This window comes from Symphalangus syndactylus, chromosome X (genome assembly GCF_028878055.3).
Source record: "Symphalangus syndactylus isolate Jambi chromosome X, NHGRI_mSymSyn1-v2.1_pri, whole genome shotgun sequence".
Classification (NCBI taxonomy): domain Eukaryota; kingdom Metazoa; phylum Chordata; class Mammalia; order Primates; family Hylobatidae; genus Symphalangus; species Symphalangus syndactylus.
In genome coordinates, this window is record NC_072447.2 from 137,780,778 (window position 1) to 137,801,446 (window position 20,669).

General features: G+C 42.1%; 1 protein-coding gene across 12 annotated transcripts in view; it reads left to right on the plus strand.

Annotated features, from left to right (window-relative positions):
• PABIR3 (PABIR family member 3) overlaps positions 1–20,669 on the plus strand; it is a 143,792-nt gene that overhangs the window by 3,039 nt on the left and 120,084 nt on the right. For 9 of the 12 annotated variants that reach the window (XM_063635032.1, XM_063635031.1, XM_055267258.2 and 6 more), the window contains 3 exons: positions 4,725–4,871; positions 8,451–8,619; positions 15,614–15,692. In XM_063635032.1, coding sequence (XP_063491102.1) covers positions 4,823–4,871; positions 8,451–8,619; positions 15,614–15,692 — 297 coding nt within the window. In that variant the 5' untranslated portion in view covers positions 4,725–4,822. Of the gene's footprint in view, positions 1–4,724; positions 4,872–8,082; positions 8,620–15,613; positions 15,693–20,669 lie in introns of those variants that run through there. The other 3 variants (XM_063635034.1, XM_063635036.1, XM_063635037.1) reach the window with 1 other exon arrangement.

The window sequence follows — 20,669 nt, forward strand, 5'->3', positions numbered from 1 at the left end:
CTGAATTCTAGAAGATAAAAGTTTGTTTCTTAAGCCAGTTACTGAAAAGGCAAACAAACAAACAAACCAACCCCACAACTATTTGCAGTGTGACTGTTTTTCCTTATTGGAAGCCCATTTGGATAGCCTGGAAGTTAAACTCAATGAAAAAGTGTTTAAATGTAATTAGACACAAGAAGAGTGTATTCAGGGTTATGAGTATAGGAGGTGAATACATGACTCTTAGGAAAAGCATGAAAAGTTGTTTTTTTTTTTTTTACACTGAGAATTTAGACATATTTTTTAAAAGCCAAGGGTACAGAATTAAGTTATATTAGAGGAAAACATTGCTTAATTTTTTTGATTTTCAAGATGAAATATTTTAGCATTAGGCCATAATAACAGAATTGGAGGAAAAAGTTACAGGAGCTGACAAAAAATGAAGGAGAGAGTTATTATTTTTGGCATTCTCCAGGGAGAAAAAGCTGAAAGCAGCACGGCACAGCAAAAGTTGAACTGAGCTATTATTCTGTGAAGCTTTAACTTCTTACAGTTTTATTAAGACCAGATTAATATCTTAAGAAAATCTTGTTTTTAACATAGGGGACCAATGTTAGACTATCCTAAATAATTCCCTTTCAGTTATAACCAACTTAAACACATAGAAAATTCCTTTAATAACTTCTCCTTTGCGAACCTTCTCACTACTTGCACAGACCATTTATGACATGGACTTTCTGACTTGGACATCAGGGCTTTCTGACTTGTCCTAAACACCCCTTTCTTAAACAGGTCATTTTACTTTAGGACAAAAATTTGTCATACAAGATCCTTTCTTGGCTGGGCGTGGTGGCTCATGCCTGTAATCCCAGCAGTTTGGGAGGCCGAGGCAGGCGGATGACTTGAGGTCAGGAGTTCAAGACCAGCCTGGCCAACATAACATGGTGAAACCCTGTCTCTACTAAAAATACAAAAATTAGCTGGGTGTGGTGGTTGGCACCTGTAATCCCAGCTACTCCGGGGGCTGAGGCAGGAGAATCATTTGAACCTGGGAGGCGGAGGTTGCAGTGAGCTGAGATCGCACGACTGCACTCCAGCCTAGGCAGACTTGATGTCAAAAAAAAAAAAAAATCCTTTCTCATATAAAATTTTTATTTAAAACCTTCCTTACTGGCTGGACGCAGTGGCTCACGCCTGTAATTCCAGCACTTTGGGAGGCCGAGGTGGGTGGATCACGAGGTCAGGAGTTCAAGACCAGCCTGGCCAACATGGTGAAGCCCTGTCTATACTAAAAACACAAAAGAATTAGCTGGGCATGGTGGCAGGTGCTTGTAGTCCCAGCTACTTGGGGGGCTGAGGCAGGAGAATCGCTTGAACCCGGGAGGCGGAGGTTGTAGTGAGCCAAGATCACACCACTGTACTCCAGCCTTGCGACAGAGCAAGACTCCGCCTCAAAAAAATAAAAAGGAAGCCTTAACTGAGGGGATGATTTAAACATGGACACATGAGGTGTCTCCAAAGAGATGGCAAGCAATTTATAAGATCTAGAACTGCCCAAAAGGTAACTCAGAGAAAAGAACATTTCAAGACAGGAAATCAGAAGCTGTCCATGGAGGGAAAAATAATCAATACATGGCAAAAGTACCACAAGTATTAAACCACAAAAGACTGACTTTCAAAGCCAGGAATTGAACCCAGGCGCCATTGTGATAGGGCAAAGCCTTAGCAACTGACCTACAGCACGAGGTGACTACTGTTGTTTTACCAGGAGTTTAGAGCATTTTCAAGCTTGCAAAATGTTTTAACTGCTCAAGAGAATTTTCTAAGACTAGCCATGTTACCATTATGCATCCTTCTTTTAATTTAACCATTTTCTTTTCATGGTGCACTCAATTCCAATAGTGACTCTATCTAAATAAAAGCCTGTTAAAGTCCAGATAGTAATTTTCCAGGTTTTTACCACATAAGCAAAAGGTATTTCCAGAAAGGGGTAGAGGGGGCATCTCCATGATAGGCAGCTTTTTAACTCAAAAGGGAAGTTTATAATACTTGCCACCTCCAGAGTTGCCCTTGGCTTTGTTTTGTTGATGACTCGTTTGATCTGGAAGCTAGCCAAAGCAGAAAGCCCCCCTTCAGCTTAAGGCCTGATGATCATCAGGGGTTGGGATTATGTCCCAGGGACCCTTTGGCCCTCCAGGGCAGTCCCATTTCCAGTGGCCGAGCTTGTGGCAGAGGGGGCAAGCCATGCAGGGGTTTTTCGTCATTCATGCCATAGGGCCAGTTTGCCTTCCAGTGGCCTGGGCTTCTGCACTGATGGCAGTTATCTGGAGGAGTATCCTTAGGGCAGCCTGGAATGGAGGCTGGGGGCTTGCAAAGCAGCCAACAGTTGAGCCTGCTTCTTCTCCCTGCGTTTCTCTTTCTCCTTAGCCCTGTCCTTATCCTGCTCTTGGTTATAAAAGACTGAGGAGACTAATTTGAGGTTTTCTGCATAGGGGCCATGCTGTATTGCAAAAGAAAATTCGACTTTTTTTTTTTTGAATCTGAGGGTTACATTTGTCTCAACATTTTGGGATGCAACCCATAGGTGAGTCTGACGGAATAGAAGAAGTTTATCCCATGGTGGGACTGGAAAACGATGAGCTGCTGGGGGATAATATCTGCTGCAGACATGAACCACACACTCTCGCCGCCCCCACCCCCCTGCCCCACCAGGAAGAGGGCTCAACTCACATCTGCTAACGGATTCCAGTGCACTTTCTTTTCTTTTCTTTTGAGATGGAATCTTGCTTTGTTGCCCAGGCTGGAGTGCAGTGGTGGGATCTCGGCTCACTGCAACCTCTGCCTTCCAGGTTCAAGCGATTCTCCTGTGTCAGCCTCCCAAGTAGCTGGGATTACAGGCATGCACCACTACGTCCGGCTAATTTTTTGTATTTTTAGTAGAGATGGGGTTTCGCCACGTTTGCCAGGCTGGTCTTGAACTCCTGACCTCAGGTGATCCACCCACCTCGGCCTCCCAAAGTGCTGGGATTACAGGCGTGAGCCACTGCGCCCGGCCTCAAGTGCACTCTCTAAAGGGGCATCCCACCTATTAGAAAGGATATCTCAGTGCTGGGGCCCTACGCTGGATGGTTAGCCCAGGTACGAGGAAAAAGGGTAAAGGAAGAACTCAGCCTGGTCCCATCTCAGGAGAGAGGACCAGAATGGGGAGACTCACTGCTCTGAGGCTGCTTGCGATCACCTAATTTGGGAACGTCCAGAGCAGGAGATCTGGCTGTTTTTGCAGGACTATTTAGAGTAAGAAAGAGGAGCTCTGAGCTCCCTAAAACGTGTGCCAATTGCATTACATAGGGATTGCAGACCTTTTCGCCAGAAGAGATAGGAGAGGGCCTTCTTCCCTTCTAGGCAAGGCGGCCAAACCTGTTCACATCCGCTGGCCTTCAGGCCACACCAGGAAATGGCCCTGACCAGTTGCCATCAATTGCCAGAGGGATACTAGAATTTGTCCTCTGGAAGACTGAAAAGTAAAGCAAATTCTGAACTCTCACAGAATCATGGGACAGCAGTCTGGTGTCTTTCCACCAGGACCTTCTGGTTCCCTGGGCAATAGCCCCGGCCAGGGACTTAAAATTATCTCAGGGTTTTGACGCTGTCCAACGAGAGGTTGGAATTGGAGGAAAGGGAGAAACTAGGGGAGAGGCCCATACGGGCCACCAAAATGTTGCAGGTGCAGCTGGCCAGTGGCGCAGGTGGTAGAGGAATTGACCAAGACAGTTGTAGGTAAAGAAAGGCAGATTTATTAGAGAAGGTATGAAAATATGTTGAAAGGAGGCAAAGGGCAGCACTGCAAAGAGGCAGGGGCTGGAGGGAGCTGGAGGGGGCTGCATGTGGAAACAAATCATGCTGCTGGGGCCACATGTGGAAGGAGGTCGTTGTGCCCTAGGTCTCTCAGAACAATTTTTCATTGTTCTTCCCCACCTGGGGCCCCTTTCTCATTGTTTCTTACTTATCTTATCAGGACTCCACAAACTCTTTTAATCCTCACCACTTGAATGGCCCTGGGGAAGAGAAGGCCATTGCATTGAAATGTAATAGTTCTGAAATTGCTTTCAAAATTCAGCCAGAAATAATAATTTTGCCTGCCTCTTTTCAATTATCCCATACTAAACTTGCCAAGGCCAATTGTCATTTTATTCCTCACTGTTTATGCTTTCTGCCTGCAGTATGAGGGATTTGTAAGTACTTTTAGATAGTTTCCTTTAAATTGCCTGTATTTTTCTCCCAGCTAGATTAGAAACAACAACCTCTGTTTTTGAGCAATTTAGGTATCTTTTTATCTCAAGGTCTCAGCAACCCTTAAGGCCAGCCCCACCTCCTACTCCCTGCTCAAAAGAAATTATAATACATTCTTTTGTTCACAATAGCTACTAAACAATCATTTGTTGGCCACATGCATGCACTGACCTCAGGAGCTTAACAATTTAGGAGAACGCGAGGAGAATAATGCTACTTTGGCGATCATTTCTAGGTTTTATTCACATCATTCTTGCCTGCTAGGTTTTTTTTTTTTTTACCTTTCATGTAAATCTTTTGGGAAGGTTTAGGGTGTTTGTGGTTTGTAGATTTGGGTTCGACTTGTATTTGACTTGCTCTTGTGGTAACTAAAGGTTACAACGTAGCTTCAAGGTTGTCATGACAACTGGTAAAATAAAGAGCTGATTATCACGTTTGTTGGTTCCCTTTTATAGGTGAGGGCCTGGGACAGACGGCAGCAGACTGGGATATGCAAAGAGAAGAGTACCCTAATTGTCAAGTCTAGATCTAACAAAAGCATTGTCCCAAGATCATGGCATATTTCCCTGGAACTGGAAGAACTGATCAAGAAACACAGCTAGGTTGGTATAATAATGTGTGCGTAGAAATGGGGAGAAGTAAAAACAATTTCTTTAATGTGTTTGCCGTTGTAGCATATAGAATTCTTGCTGTTTTTGTATTACTTGTTCCTTTTGATATTCCAATTAGTGTATGTACTATGAGTCCTATTTATATCTTTACAGGTTTGGGGTTCCTGACATGTAGCTGTTCTTTTGTAAAAGAGAGCTCCTTCTCTTTGATAATAGCGTAAACTTATTACCATCTCATATATTTAGTTATTTCATATTACTCCTTTTCTTAGAAACATAGTCCCTTAGTCACTCTTCCCTTGTCATTTTATTATACCTATTTTCTTAGTGTTTTTGTACTTATTTAAAAATTAGATACTTGTAATGCTTAGGCAGGATGAAATTTTGTCTATTTATTCAAAATATACGTATGAAACCTTATTACCTGCCAAGAATACTAGCAAAAGTTGAAAATTAAAATGAACACAATGGAGGTAAGATTCCCTTGTTCACTGGCCTGCTTCTTATTTTTCTGTTATTCAGACAATTTGTTTTTTGACTCTGTTCTGTCTTTAATCACTGCCTTCTGCATTCATCCTGAATTTACTCAGCTTTAACCACCATCTTTTATAAACTTTCAGGTACCCTGGGAATTTTAACAGTGGCTTTTAGGACATCTCGATACTAGCCTGAATTCTGCTGCTATCTAATTATGTGCCATTAATCTCTTTGGAATTTGATCCAACTGTAAAATAGAAATGATTTACCTACTTTACAAGATAACTATGAAAGATAGGCTATTTAAACCTGTATTTATTCATATAATAATTTCAGAAGTATTTATCAAGTGCTTATGAGTACAGAAATTCAAGGAGATATTCTGAGGCATCTCATTTTTTTTTTTTTTACTTAAACAGAAGGGCAGACGAATCTTGGCTTTGCCACTTAGTAGTTGTAACTTGAGTAACCCCTCTGGGCTTTGGTTTCCTCCTGTGAAAAATGGGCATTGTGACTGTGCCTACCTCAAAGAATTATTGTAAACTTTAAATGCAATCACCTATTTAAAGTGATTAGGACAGTACCTGGCACGTAGTAAGTGCCCAACAAATGGTAGCTATTACTAATCTGTCTTGTATCAGGAATGGAGACTCCACATCATCCTCATGTTTGGGATTTAAGTAATCTAATTCTGCCTAATATACTCAAGTTTGTCTTATTCTATTCCCAGAATGAACAAAGAATACATATTTATTACCTTACATGTCATAACTTGTCACGAACTATCTCAAGACTGTCCCATTATTTTAAGTTCACCACTGGGTAGCTGAGCAGGGTTGATGATTGAACCAGGCCGGGCGCGGTGGCTCACGCTTGTAATCCCAGCACTTTGGGAGGCCGAGGCGGGCGGATCACGAGGTCAGGAGATCGAGACCACGGTGAAACCCCGTCTCTACTAAAAAAAAAAAATACAAAAAATTAGCCGGGCGTGGTGGCGGGCGCCTGTAGTCCCAGCTACTCGGAGAGGCTGAGGCAGGAGAATGGCGTGAACCCGGGAGGCGGAGCTTGCAGTGAGCCGAGATCGCGCCACTGCACTCCAGCCTGGGCGACAGAGCGAGACTCCGTCTCAAAAAAAAAAAAAAAAAAAGATGATTGAACCAATCCAGATAAGTATGTGAAAACATTTTGTAGGCCAGGTGTGGAGGCTCATACCTGTAATCCCAGCACTTTGGGAGGCCGAGGCAGGTGGATCACCTGAGGTCGGGAGTTCGAGACCAGCCTGACCAACATGGAGAAACCCCAACTCTACTAAAAATACAAAATTAGCTGGGAGTGGTGGCACATGCCTGTAATCCCAGCTACTCTGGAGGCTGAGTCAGGAGAATCGCTTGAACCCAGGAGGTGGAGGTTGCGGTGAGCCAAGATTGCGCCATTGCACTCCAGCCTGGGCAACAAGAGCGAAACTCCGTCTCAAAAAAAAAAAACTGTTATCTGTAAAGTGCTATACCAGTGTTATGACTATTTTAATTAATAACTCCTATTTCACTAGGTTTATTTGCCTTCTCTGCCAGTTCTCTATATGGTTACTAAAATGTGTGTTTTTACAAAATTATTAGCATGGAGTTGAGATTTCGGTACTCAGTGTGGCTCATTAAGTGATGGTGAAAATTTCTGAAAGGGTACTTCTTAAAATGATATGAGCCATGGCAGCATTCTTAGAATGTATGTAGCTTCTAATACTACCTGAAATGAAAACACTGATTTGCATTGATACTAAATTCTGAGATATTTGTTTTTAAAAAAGCCTCACTGCTTTAGCTCAAATCTTTGTAAATTAGCTGAGGTCTTTGTTTTTTATATGAATAGCTGTGAGGAGCCAGATTATATATAATGTAAAAATACACACTGAGGCAGGCACGGTGGCTCACACCTGTAATCCCAGCACTTTAGGAGGACGAAGCGGGCGGATCACCTGAGGTCCAGGAGTTAGAGACCAGCCTGGCCAACATGGTGAAACCCCGTCTCTACTAAAATACAAAAATTAGCCAGGCCTGGTGGCGAGCACCTGTAATCCCAGCTACTCGGGAGGCTGAGGCGGGAGAATCGCTTGAACCTGGGAGGTGGAGGTTGCAGTGACCCGAGATCGCGGCCACTGCACTCCAGCCTCAGCAACAAGAGCGAAATTCCATCTCAAAAAAAAAAAAAAGTACAATTATGGTTTAAAAAAGAAAGAAAGAAACCACACTGAAAACAGTAATTCGTTTGCCAAATGAGCTCAGTTAGGTTAGCACCTTAGCAAGACCCTTTGGGACCAAGTGGCCTCTAAGCACTTAGGTAGCAGTATCTTTTTTTTTTTTTTTCAGACTTTTGCTTTTCTAAAATTACAAAGGTGTAGTGTGCCTGCTATTACAGGATGGAAAAATGCATCATAGGAGGTTAGAAGCTTGTTGGCCTCAGTCATAAAGGGATAAGAAAAATGAGAATTAGGCATAGGGCAGAAAGGACCTCACTCCTCCCAACGCTTTCATTTCTAAATAATGCTTAAGGAAACCATTCCAGGGTTAGTAAAAGAGTAGAGGCACAACCACGGTAAGTGGGCATTGGGGAAAGAGGAAGGAAGGCAAGACATGGGGATAAAGCGGCTTCTTAACTGCGCGTGCGCCTCTGGCAAAGCTGACTAAGGCGCGTGAAGTGACGTCATTGCCTGCGTCACAACACGCGTCGTCGGGCTGATAGCTTATCTCAGGCTCTGAGGGGCGGGACCTAACTGATTGTCAAAGGCGGCAGATTGTAGTTTTTGTTTTGGCCGGAAAGGCTTACCATGAGTTGCCAGGGCTGAGAGAGATGGAGAAGGATTCGCGGCGGTGACAGATTAAATTCCCCAGTTACATTATAGACTTGGAGGTGGGGGATCTTCTCATCGTCAGAGGCCCCGATCATGGAAGATAGGCGGTTCGGAGCCAGTCCTGCCTAACTTTGTGTTCACTGATGTTAGGGCTGCAAAGGTGGGCACCCCTACTCGTCTAAGAGCTTTCTCCTCTCTTCTCTTTTTCCCCTTTGCCTCTCTCCTTACATCACCTGCCCACTAAGTAGACTTGTCCTTGTGTGAACGGGAGCCGGAATGCCTTGAGAACTTATTCCTCGACCCGGACATGGCACAGGAGAAAATGGAACTAGGTTTCAAGTCGCTGCCGAGTTCCACTACCGCAGACGGCAACATTCTGAGAAGAGTCAACAGTGCCCCTTTGATCAATGGACTTGGGTGAGCCGGGTTGACATACTGGAGGAGGCAAGCGGGTGGGGAGGGGGTGTTCGGGAAAGTGATTTCCTATAGAATTCCCGTCCCTTTATTTGTTGAGGTTCTGCAGGTAACTCCCTTGTTCCTGGTGTCCGGAGATCCCACCCTCAACCTTGGGTGGGGGTAGTGGGACGGGCTGACCTGAGGGGGAGCGCGCACCCACCCTGAGGTTGACAAACATCTGAATCTGAACATCCTCCCCTGATAGTCCACCCGGACCCGAAAGTAGCAGCCAGTTGGTGTGGAGCACGGCTTTTTTCCAACTTCACCCCATTTCTTACCCACTCCTTTGAAGAAACTTAGCATCCTCCCCCACTCACCTCCAGATCTTCTGCCATGACTGTAATATTTGTCATTTCAGCTGCTTTGTCACCTCTGACCTTCACTTCCAGCCGCTTGAATGGAAATGGTTGTCAAGCAAATAAGCTTTGGACTTTTTCACATCTTTTTTTTTTTCTTTTTTTTTTTGAGACGGAGTCTTGCTCTGTCGCCCAGGCTGGAGTGCAGTGGCACGATCTCAGCTTACTGTAACCTCCGCCTCCTGGGTTCAAGCAATTCTCGTGCCTCAGCCTCCCTAGTAGCTAGGATTACAGGCGCCCGCCACCACACCCGGTAATTTTTTGTATTTTTATTTTTATTATTTATTTATTTTGAGACGGAGTCTCCCTCTGTCGCCCAGGCTGGAGTGCAGTGGCGCGATCTCAGCTCACTGCAAGCTCCGCCTCCCAGGTTCACGCCATTCTCCTGACTCAGCCTCCCGAGTAGCTGGGACTACAGGCGCCCGCCAACACGCCCGGCTAATTTTTTGTATTTTTAGTAGAGAAGGGGTTTCACTGTGTTAGCCAGGATGGTCTTGATCTCCTGACCTCGTGATCCGCCCGCCTCGGCCTCCCAAAGTGCTGAGATTACAGGCGTAAGCCACTGTGCCCGGACTAATTTTTAGTATTTTTAGTAGAAACAGGGTTTCACCATGTTGGCCAGGCTGGTCTCGAACTCCTGGCCTCAGGGGATCCGCCTGCCTCAGCCTCCCAAAGTGCTGGTATTACAGACGTGACCCACTGCTCCTAGCCTACACCTATTTTTTATTGAAGCAAAAAGTTTTGGTACCGCAGAAGCTTGATCTCCTAAATTACACATTCTTACTGGGTGATACTTCCCCCAAGGGGAGGAGAAAATAGTTCTTGGGGGAATGTGAAAAATTTTTACTCTTTTTATGTATAAAGCACAGATATACATACAGTATGTACACAGATATATAGTATATATGTGTTATTAAAATTTCACGGAGGGGGAGCAATTAGGGGAAAAACTGTCTAAAAAGGCTTTTTAGAGGGTCAATAATGAAAAAAGGATTCAGAAACACTGCACTAAATGATTAACTGTATTTCTGAAGATCTGGGATTACTAAATCTTGTTTCCTTTTTTTTTTTTAAGACGGAGTCTCACTGTGTCGCCCAGGCTGGAGTGCAGTGGTGTGATCTCGGCTCACTGCAACCTCTGCCTCCCGGGTTCAAGCGATTCTCCTGCCTCAGACTCCCGAGTAGCTGGGACTTCAGGCACCCGCCACCACGCCCACCTAATTTTTGTATTTTTAGTGGAGACGGGGTTTCACTGTGTTAGCCAGGATGGTCTCGATCTCCTGACCTTGTGATCCGCCCGCCTTGGCCTCCCAAAGTGTTGGGATTACAGGCATGAGCCACCGCGCCTGGCCTAAATCTTACTTCTTAAACTAGACTTTTAAAATGAGATTTTGGATCTCATATTTCAGTATTATAAGGTTTTCTAGATACCGTAAAAATGCCTGAAAAATGCATTCACTACATATGTTACTAACTTTGCTCTTCACCTTTTGTGGCATCATACTAATTGATAGTTGTAATTCACAGTACCATAGACTATCAGGAAGGGATTCAGAGACCAGCTTTACCCCCCTTGTTTAACATATGAGGAAACTGAGGCCCATAAATCTCCAAAATGACATGTTTAGTGGCAGAGCCAGTACTAGGAACCTCTGTTTCCTGACTCCTAAACTACTGTTCTTGCCACTACTAACCAATACCTAAACTGATTAACTCTAAATAAATGCAGCTTTTGGGTCATTTAAGGTAGGAGAGAATATATTGTTCACAAAATGAAAAGCAAACTAAGATTGACCAAAAAAAAAAAAATACATTACCTTTTTAAAATAGGCAGGTAGAAAAACATAGAAGGGGGACTCTGCATGTTGTGCTGAGAACAAGAACATTTTATTCACTCAGGATTTTGCTCTAATCCTGTTGTGGGAATGAAGGAATTACGGGACCCACTCTACTAGTAGAAGAGAGCAGTAGGGAGAATGTTGGGTTTATTGAAGACAATATAAAAAGAAGAAATAGGCTGCAAATAGATGATGGAAGATGTGTACTGGAAAGAACCTGTGGATCCTCTTTAATGTATTAAATACACCAGAGAAGGAGTGGACCCTTCCCTAATCCTCAAAGCCCTGGAAACAGAGAGATCTCAGTTATCCCTTCATACCTTGCTTTGTTCTGCAAAGGATTTTGTGGTTTTGTTTGTTTTTTGCTTTTATCATATTAGAGCATAGCTACAGTGTTAAATTCCATAGCTTAAGATCCTGATGCATGAAGTAAAATTTGTACAGAAAGATAAGGGTCACTAGTATATTTCTCTAGTAGGAGTTTAAAGACATAGAAACCACAAAGTGGACGGAGTCCAGGGACTCTAGTCTGTCAGAAAGAAGTAACATAGGAATGATGTGTGACATCCCTGAGATTAGGGGACTTGCCCAGATGATCTGAGGGCATATTTTGTGCTGTTGTAGAAAATGTAGGGCATAGTCAGAGAAGTTATTCTGAAGCAAGAAAAATTTAGAGTAGGATTACACTGAGCCTTAGTTGAATTCATTTTCACCTCAGTTCTCATTTGCATATGTATACTGCTCACTTTTCTCCCTTTTTTTTTTTCCTTCCTTGGCCCTCTAATACTTGTGTACTTCCTCTTTCTAAACTATACCTGGCAGTAAAGCATTCTTTTCAGAAAGGTGAAAGTCACTAGCATATTTCTTTAGTAGGAGTTAAAGATATAGAAACCACAAAGTGGACAGAGTTAAGGGACTCCAGTCCATCAGAAAGAAGTAACATAGGAATGATGTGTGACATGCCTGAGGTCAGGGAACTTGCCCAAATGATCTGAGGGGATGTTTTGTGCTGTTGTAGAAAATATTTAGCTTGCTAAACATTGTTGCACCTCTTTCAAGTAATTTTTGAACTTTGCTTGATGTTTCTTCTATATAAAGACCCTCTTGCACCAGCATTTGCAGAATTAAATTCCTTACATTTGTTTCTTTCATATCAACTCTTTAATACAGTATTACTGTTTTAAAGAAGTATCTGCACTGTTTTATGTATATCTTGAACTAATAAAAATTCCAACATCAAAAGTTTTGAACCTCTTGGTTCTTTATACTCTTTATCCCTGTAGTTGGCTGACTTTATTACTGGTGTCAATAACTATATTTAAAGCTAGGAGTTTTTTCTTCTCTTTCTCTGACCCTTATTCAAAGACTTAGAGATTAGGTTCTTGTATTCCTGCCAGTGCCTCCTTACCTTAAAAACCTCTACCTTGACCCTGCATTTAAACTGTTACTGCCTCAATTCTTTTTTTTTTTTTTCCTGAGATGGAGTCTTGAGGCTGGAGTGCAGTGGTTCAATCTCGGCTCACTGCAACCTCTGCCTCCTGGGCTCAAGCGATTCTCCTGCCTCAGCCTCCCAAGTAGCTGGGACTACAGGCATACACCACCACGCCAGGCTAATTTTTGTATTTTTAGTAGAGACGGGTTTCACTATGTTGGCCAGGCTGATCTTGAACCCCTGACCTCGTGATCCACCCACCTTGGCCTCCCGAAGTGCTGGTGCTGGGATTACAGGCCTGAGCCACCGCTCCTGACCCTCAATTCTATTTGAAAGGCAAGTTACTGCCCCAGAGCCAAATGCAGCCCACCACCTGGATTTGCAAATAAAATTTTATTGGAATGGAACCATCCCCATTTGTTCAGTTATTATCTATGGCCACTTTCCCACTGCAGTGGCAGAACTGAGGAGTTGCAACAGTTACTGTATGGCCCACAAATCCTAAAATATTTACTCTCTGGCCCTTCGCAGAAAAAGTTTGCCCATCCTCTGGTTTATTGAACTTTTACGAATGTGGAAGAATAGCAGCCATGAAAAATGATTGCTTTGGGAATATAAGTGACATAAATCTATTATAGTTTAGGCAGAGCTGTTTGTTGATCATTTGATGTGGAACATTGAACATCTATCCAGTTATACTACTTCTGCTTTTTCCGAGTTAAAAGTAGCACTTAGTGCAGATATCAGCTAGGGTTTTATAAATTCATGTTGAATGATGCATACCAGTTGAAGTATATATTGCCTGAATTCTTTCTTTCAGTTATAGTCTTACTGAAATTGGCAAACAAATTTAGGGTAGAATGTATCATTGCCAGTCCTAAGTATTAAGCCCCCTACACATGTACACAAAAAAGAGTGGAAAGAAATAGCCCATTAGTGTCCCTCCAATTTTCTTATGAGTGACTGCCAGAACATATTCCTATTCTCACAAAGAAAATGACTGGGACAGGAAGTAGAATTAGATACATCCATATACCTTCGATTCACAAAATATTAAGTTACTGCCTGTTATATGCAAATTATGATGTTGCAAAGATGTATCTTAGCTCAATAAGCTTTAATAGGGAATATAAATACTCGAAGGACTTAAATATATGGTAGAGTAAGAAGTGCGTAGGGAGCTAAAGAAAGTGCTAGGGGAATTCAAAGAAGGAAGGGAGAAATTACAGCGGGACTGGTGAGAGAGAAGGAAAAGTTTATGAAGAAGGTGGCATTTGAGATGGGCCTTCATGGATTGATAGGATACACCCTGGAAAAGAGGGGGAACAATGGTTGGGATAGTATTTTAAGTATTGTATAAAGAACACACTTGAAGGCAGAAAAGCATAGATGTGTTCCAGAGAACTGAATGGTCCACTTTGCCTGAACCCCTGACTCCCAAATGTTCATCTGCTGATCAGTGCTGATCTCAGGTGAAGTTTTTACCAATCCGTGCTTTTATAAAAGTTAAGTACAGCCTAATTAAAGATGTCATAATGTAGTTGTTAATTATCCTTCCTGGGCAGGACTGTACTGTACGCTGAGATTGTTATTCTCTTATTTTCTTAATACCAAAGGGTCATTTTACAAATGAAATGATGGTGTTGGTCAATGGTGGGATTTAAAAAAAAATGACTTGGCAAAAGAAAAAGGTGGCAACTGTATGTTTCTGCCTAGATTTTGTTTTGAAATTGTCCTAGTCCTTGAAATTGAAGAGTCTGGAGCCAAACCGTGGACGGCTTTGAATGTCATAGTAAAGAACGTAACTGAATTTGACAGGCACTGAAGAGAGTCACTGAAAGTTGTGAGCAAACTGTTCTTTAGGAAGGTGCCCCTGGTAGTCTGTTAGCCTAGAGAAGGGAAAGAAGAGAGGCGAGGAGCCCAATTAGACTATGCAGTCTGTGGAAAAGGAAAAAGACCTTGAATTGGTTTTTGGCAAGGAGCCTGACAAGAATCAGGTGGATATCAGAGAGAGAGTATAGAGGTAAAATCTAAAATACTGGCAGTTGATTGGATATAGGCAGCTAAAACAAAAGTATTACAGATGATTTCTCACATTGGAGGAACCTGGATGAAGGGTACATGTGAACCATCTGTATTCTTTTTGCGACTTCTTGTGAGTCTTAAACCATTTCAAAATAAAAAGTTATAATAAAAAGGAAAAGATGCCAGGCACAGCTGGGATCTGTAGTCCTAGCTACTTGAGAGGATGAGGCAGGAGCATCGTTGAGCCTAGGAGTTTGAGGGCAGCCTAGGTAATATATAGCGGGACCACATCTCTGAAAAAACAATGAAATGATGATTTCTTCAGGATTACAAGGTCAAATAGGACCGAGTTCACTTGGGTGGGCAACCATCAAAGCTGAGGACACAGACCTGTCTTCAGTGGGCAGCAGCTGCACAACTTCAATCCATTGTTATCATGGGAATGTGGCCCAGTGTTGCAAAATCTTGCAACTTTTCAATAGAAGCCAGAACATTGGAATCTGGGTGTTTTTTTTTTAATGTGAAATCTCACAGTGTACAAAACGAATTCAAAAACATTTTTAACACTGTGTAGGCCAAACCAAACACATCTGTGAAAAATCTGAGTTCCATCAACCCCTGCTATTGGTTATTCCTCTTATTCATGTGGAACTTTGGGAGTTGAGAGGGAATTGGTATTTGCACATTGTATCTCTGATCATAAATTTAAATCATTTACAGGTTTACACTGAAAATGATATATTTCCAAGTTCACAATAAATTATATTCATTCTCCATAGCATGATTAGGAGTAAAGTAGTGTGCTTGAGAATTCCTTACCTTATATGGAGACTTGTTTAGGCCCAGCCAACCAAGGCTGTATGTGTGTATGTGTTTTAATTTCTACCTTTGCACAGCTTGCCTTTACCTTTGCTGTTTAGGTATTTGAAATCTTCTTTAAAAGAATTTCGTGGCCGGGCACGGTGGATCACGCCTGTAATCCCAGCACTTTGGTGGGCCAAGGCGGGTGGATCACCTGAGGTCAGGAGTTCGAGACCAGCCTGGCCAACATGGTGAAACCTGGTCTCTACTAAAAATACAAAAATTAACTGGGCATGGTGGTGCATGCCTGTAATCCCAGCTACTAGGAGGGGCTGAGGTAGGAGGATTGCTTGAACCTGGGAGGCAGAGGTTGTAGTGAGCTAAGATCGTGCCACTGCACTCCAGCCTGGGCAACAGAACATAGTGAGACTCTGTCTCAAAAAAAAAAAAAAAGAATTTTGTAATGGATTTTATATAACAAATGTTTTTGTTTTTCTTTTTAGTTTTAATTCACAGGTGTTGCAAGCCAACAAGTTAAGAATTAGAACAAACAGAACAACGTTTAGGAATCAACGCTCTCTGGTAAGAAAATGCTTATAGTGGCTTCCCTGTCCAAGACTTTGCTTATTGGTCTTAACCAATGGTCTTCAAACTTGAGCATTCACAGGGAGGGCTTATTGAAACACAGATGGCCAGCGGGAGTCTCACCCCCAGGGTTTCTGATTAAGTAGATGGGGGTGGAGCATGAGAATTTGCATTTCTAACAAGTTCCCACTTTGAGAAACACTGCTGTAAACATTACTGAAGGAAAAATAAACACATTGACTACAGTTATGATTGCTGCAGCTGCAACAGAATTAATGGATTTAACATTGAGATTTTATGTATAAGACCATCTGGTTTCCCATTTTTTTTAAAGAAAATTCTAACTTTGAGAGGAAAATTTGCAGACTCTCCTAAAAGTAATTTTCAGGCCTTTTAGACTTTTATCTCACATTTATCTTGAATTGTAAATAAGATTTGCTTTTCATGGTATTATCATGCAATCTCTAAATTATAACTCTTTTCTACTAATTATCCTGTAAACATAGGGAATATACTTGTAGATCAGTAAGCTAAGGTGAATACGTGATTCATTATATGATTTTTTTAATTGAGATGAAATTCACATAACATTCAATTAACTGTTTTAAAGTATACAACTCAATGGCATTTAGTGCATTCACAATGTTGTTCAACCAGTACCTCTCTCTAGTTTCTAAAGTGCATACATATCCTTGTCTTGTTCCTCATCATTGAATATGATTTTAGCTGTGAGTTTTTGGTAAATGTCCTTTATCATGTTAAGGAAATGTCCTTCTACTCCTACTTGCTGAGTATTTTTCTTTTTCTTTTCTTTTTTTTTTCTGAGACAGAGTCTCACTTTGTCGCCCAGGCTGGAGTGCAGTGACATGATCTCAGCTCACTGCAACCTCCACCTCCTGGGTTCAAGCTATTCTTCTGCCTCAGCCTCAGCTGGGATTACAGGCACGCACCACCATGCCCAGCTAATTTTTTTGTATTTTTAGTAGAGACAGGATTTCACCATGTTGGCCAGGCTGGTCTTGAACTCTTGACCTCAAGTGATCTGCCCACCTCGGCATCCCAAAGTGCTGGGATTACAGGTGTGAGCCACCGAACCCGGCCTTGCTGAGTATTTTTATCATGAAAGTGTGTTGAATTGTTTCAAGTGCTTTTTCTGCATCTCTTGGGATGATCACGTGTTTCCCCACCTTGTTCGATTAATATGGTATATTACATTGATTTTTTCAGTGTTGAACTACCCTTGCGTTCCTGGGATAAATCTTTTTGCATCTGTATTCATAAGAGATATTGACCTGTTGTTTTCCTGTGTTATCTTTTGCTAGCTTTGGTATCAGGGTAATGCTGGCGTCACAGAATGTATTAGGAGGTGCTCCTTTGTCTTCTACTTTTGTAAGAGCTTGAGTAGGATTTTATGTTGATTCTTGTTTTTTGTTTGTTTGTTTTTGTTTTTGTCTTTTTGAGATGGAGTTTTGCTCTTGTTGCCCAGGCTGGAGTGCAGTGGCACGATCTTGGCTCACTGCAATTTCTGCCTCCCAGGTTCAGGCGATTCTCCTGCCTCAGCCTCCTGAGTAGCTGGGATTACAGGCACCCGCCACCACACCCAGCTAATTTTTTGTATTTTTAGTAGAGACGGGGTTTCATCATGTTGGCCAGGCTAGTCTCAAACTCCTGACCTCAGGTGATCCACCCGCCTCGGCCTCCCAAAGTGCAGGGATTACAGGCGTGAGCCACTGTGCCTGGCCTGGTGTTGATTCTTTAAATGTTTGGTAGAGTTTAGCATTGAAACCATCTGGTCCCGGACATTTCTTTGTTGGGAAGTTTTTGATTACAGACTCTATCTCTTGTTATAGGTTTGTTGAGATTTTCTATTTCTTTTTGAATCAGTTTGGTAATTTATGTGTTATGTGTTATGTATTATAGATTTCTCTTATAATATGATTTTTAATGTGATAGAATCTATAGAATACATTTTAGTGAAATATTATAGCTTGATACCAATTTAAAAATATTGCTTGTGGCCAGGCGTGGTGGCTTACACCTGTAATCCCAACACTTTGGGAGGCCAAGGCAGGAGGATCACCTGAGGTCAGGAGTTTGAGACCAGCCTGGCCAACATGGTGAAACCCCATCTCTACCAAAAATACAAAATTAGTCGGATGTGGTGGTGCATGCCTGTAATCCCAGCTACTGGGAAGGCTGAGGCAGGAGAATCGCTTGAACCCGGGAGTTGGAGGTTGTGGTGAGCCAAGATCGCACCACTGCACTCCAGCCTGGCGACAGAGTGAGACTTTCTCTCAAAACAAACAAACAAAAAACAAAACAAAACAAAAATATTGCTTGCTAATCTTAAAACTGGACATTTTCTTCTTCATAGAATGATATTCAATATTGTTCCCACAAATGGATTAATTTTATAGTGGGAGAAATTATAACTGTTCATTAAATAAATATTTCTTCTTTCTACTTATTTACTCATTCATTCAACGATATTTGTTGAGCACCTGCTTGCCTCTCAAAGCCTTCCATACCTATCCAGTCTTCTACTCAGAGAAGCCAACATAGTGGTTTAGGACCCACTATGTATTAGGCCCTGATCTAGTTGCCAGGGTTGATCTAACTGAGTTTGGGGAGGAGATAACATCTTAGTTGAGATCTTACTGATGTGAGAGGGTTAGCTAGTTTGGGACATTGGTGGCAGGGGTAGACAATATTCCTGGTAGAAAACAGCATGCTTGAAGTCCTGGAAAAGGAAGTGTGGTATATAGATAAAAGAGTGTGTATAAAATTTGAGGGAAGTGCATTTTAGCTACAGTGAAAGTAAAGATACAGTGGTGAGAGATGTGGTTGAAGAAGTAGACTAGTGCAATATCTTGTAGGGCCTTCAAGTCTTCAAGTCATGTTAAGTATTTTGCACTTTATCCTACGGTCAATGAGAAGCCATTGAAGAGTTTTGAGCCAATGATTGACATGATCAGATTTGTTAAAAGATTGCCCTGGCTGCAGAGTGGAAAGTGGATTGGAAGAGGGCAAACGTATATGCAAGAAGATCAGATAGGCTACTGCAATCACCCTGGCAAAGAGCTAATGGTAGCTTGGACTAGTGTGATGGTAGTGGAAATGGAGAAAAGTTCCAGATTCAAGAGAAATTTCAAAGATGGAATCAATGGACGGTGGGAAACAGTGGAGGCAAACCTGACTCCTAGGTCTCTAGCTTGGGCAGCTGATGGGATGGTGGTGCCACAGAATAAGAAGGGACCATTGCAAGAAGAGTAGATTTACAAAGGAGGATGAGTTTAACTTTGTACATGTTACATTTGAGGTTCTCTTGGACCTGTAAACTAGTGATGTTCGATGTACTAGTTTGAAGCTCAGGGGTGAGATCTGGACTAGAGATAACCATTTGGGAATCATTGGTAGATTGTTATTTAAAGCTGTGGGAATTAATTATATGACCTACAAAGAGAGTATAGAAACAGCAAAGAAGAAGTTGCAGGACAAACTTTAAAAATCACCAACACTTAAAAATCAGTCAGAAAAAGAGTGATGGACTAAGTAGAGAGGCAGGAGGAGGCTTCAGAAGAGTAGTACCATGAAGAAACAAGGAAAAGTAGTAAGTCATATGCTGTCAAGCCGTCAAACAGACTGAAAAGTGTCCTTTGAATTAACAAAACAGATATTACTCATGAATTCTTATATTTGAAAGCACTTTCAGTAGAAGGAGGAGTGGGATGAGATTAAGCCAGATTTGATTTTGAAGAATAACTGAGAGCCAAGGACCTATAAATGGCACTGTACATCCAAGCTCAGTTATTTGGGGGGCAAATTCCTCATCTGTAAAATGGGAATGTAAAAGTAACTGCTTTGTAGGTTTGTCGTGGATTACCTTGATCAGTATAAAGCACTCAGCACAGCACTGGCACATATTAAATGCTCAATAAATATGTGGTTTTTTAAATCAGTAATAGTACATATAGTCAGCAACCAGTGTACCTGGCTTTTTAAAAATTATAATTTTAAAATCTTTTTTTCTAGTACCAAACAGTTAAAGGATATTTTTTCTTTCTTTCTTTTTTCTTTTTTTTTTTTTGAGACAGATCTCTTGCCCAGGCTGGAATGCAGTGACGTGATCTCAGCTCACTGCAACCTCCGCCTCCCGGGTTCAAGCAATTCTTCTGCTTCAGCCTCCTGAGTAGCTGGGACTACAGGCACGCGCCACCACGCCTGGCTAATGTTCGTATTTTTAGTAGAGATGGGGTTTCACCATATTGGCCAGGCTGGTCTCAAACTCCTGACCTCGTGATCCGCCTGCCTCGGCCTCCCAAAGTACTGGGATTACAGGCGTAAGCCACTGTGCCCGGCGATTCTTGGCATTTTAAAAATGCATAACATTCCTTAGGAATTCTAGGCTCTTAATTTGCATAACATTCAGTTTAATGTATATTTAAAATAAACCATCTTATATAACAGGTTGTGTTTGGCAGAATTGAAGTCATTTTAACTTATTGGATGATGGAGATTTCAAGGCTTGTTGGTTTAGCTTGCTATAACAATACTATGCATATGCTTTTATTGTGTCAAAGTATCACTTCATTATTATTATAAGACATATGTAAGTATATACTTACCTTTAGTATAGAACTGCTGAATTATCTAGGAGAATGACATGATGAATTAGAATACTTTTGGCAAAAGCAGTAAAATCCAATTAGAAGAGACTTAAACAGTCTGGGCGAGGTGGCTCATGCCTGTAATCTCAGCACTTTGGGAGGCCAAGGTGGGCGGATCACCTGAGGTCGGGAGTTCAAGACCGGCCTGGCCAACATGGTGAAACCATGTCTCTCCTAAAAATACAAAAATTAGCTGGGCATGGTGGCATGCGCCTGTAATCCCAGCTACTCAGGAGGCTGAGACAGGAAAATCGCTTGAACCCGGGAAGTGGAGTTTGCAGTGAGCCGAGATCACGCCACTGCACTC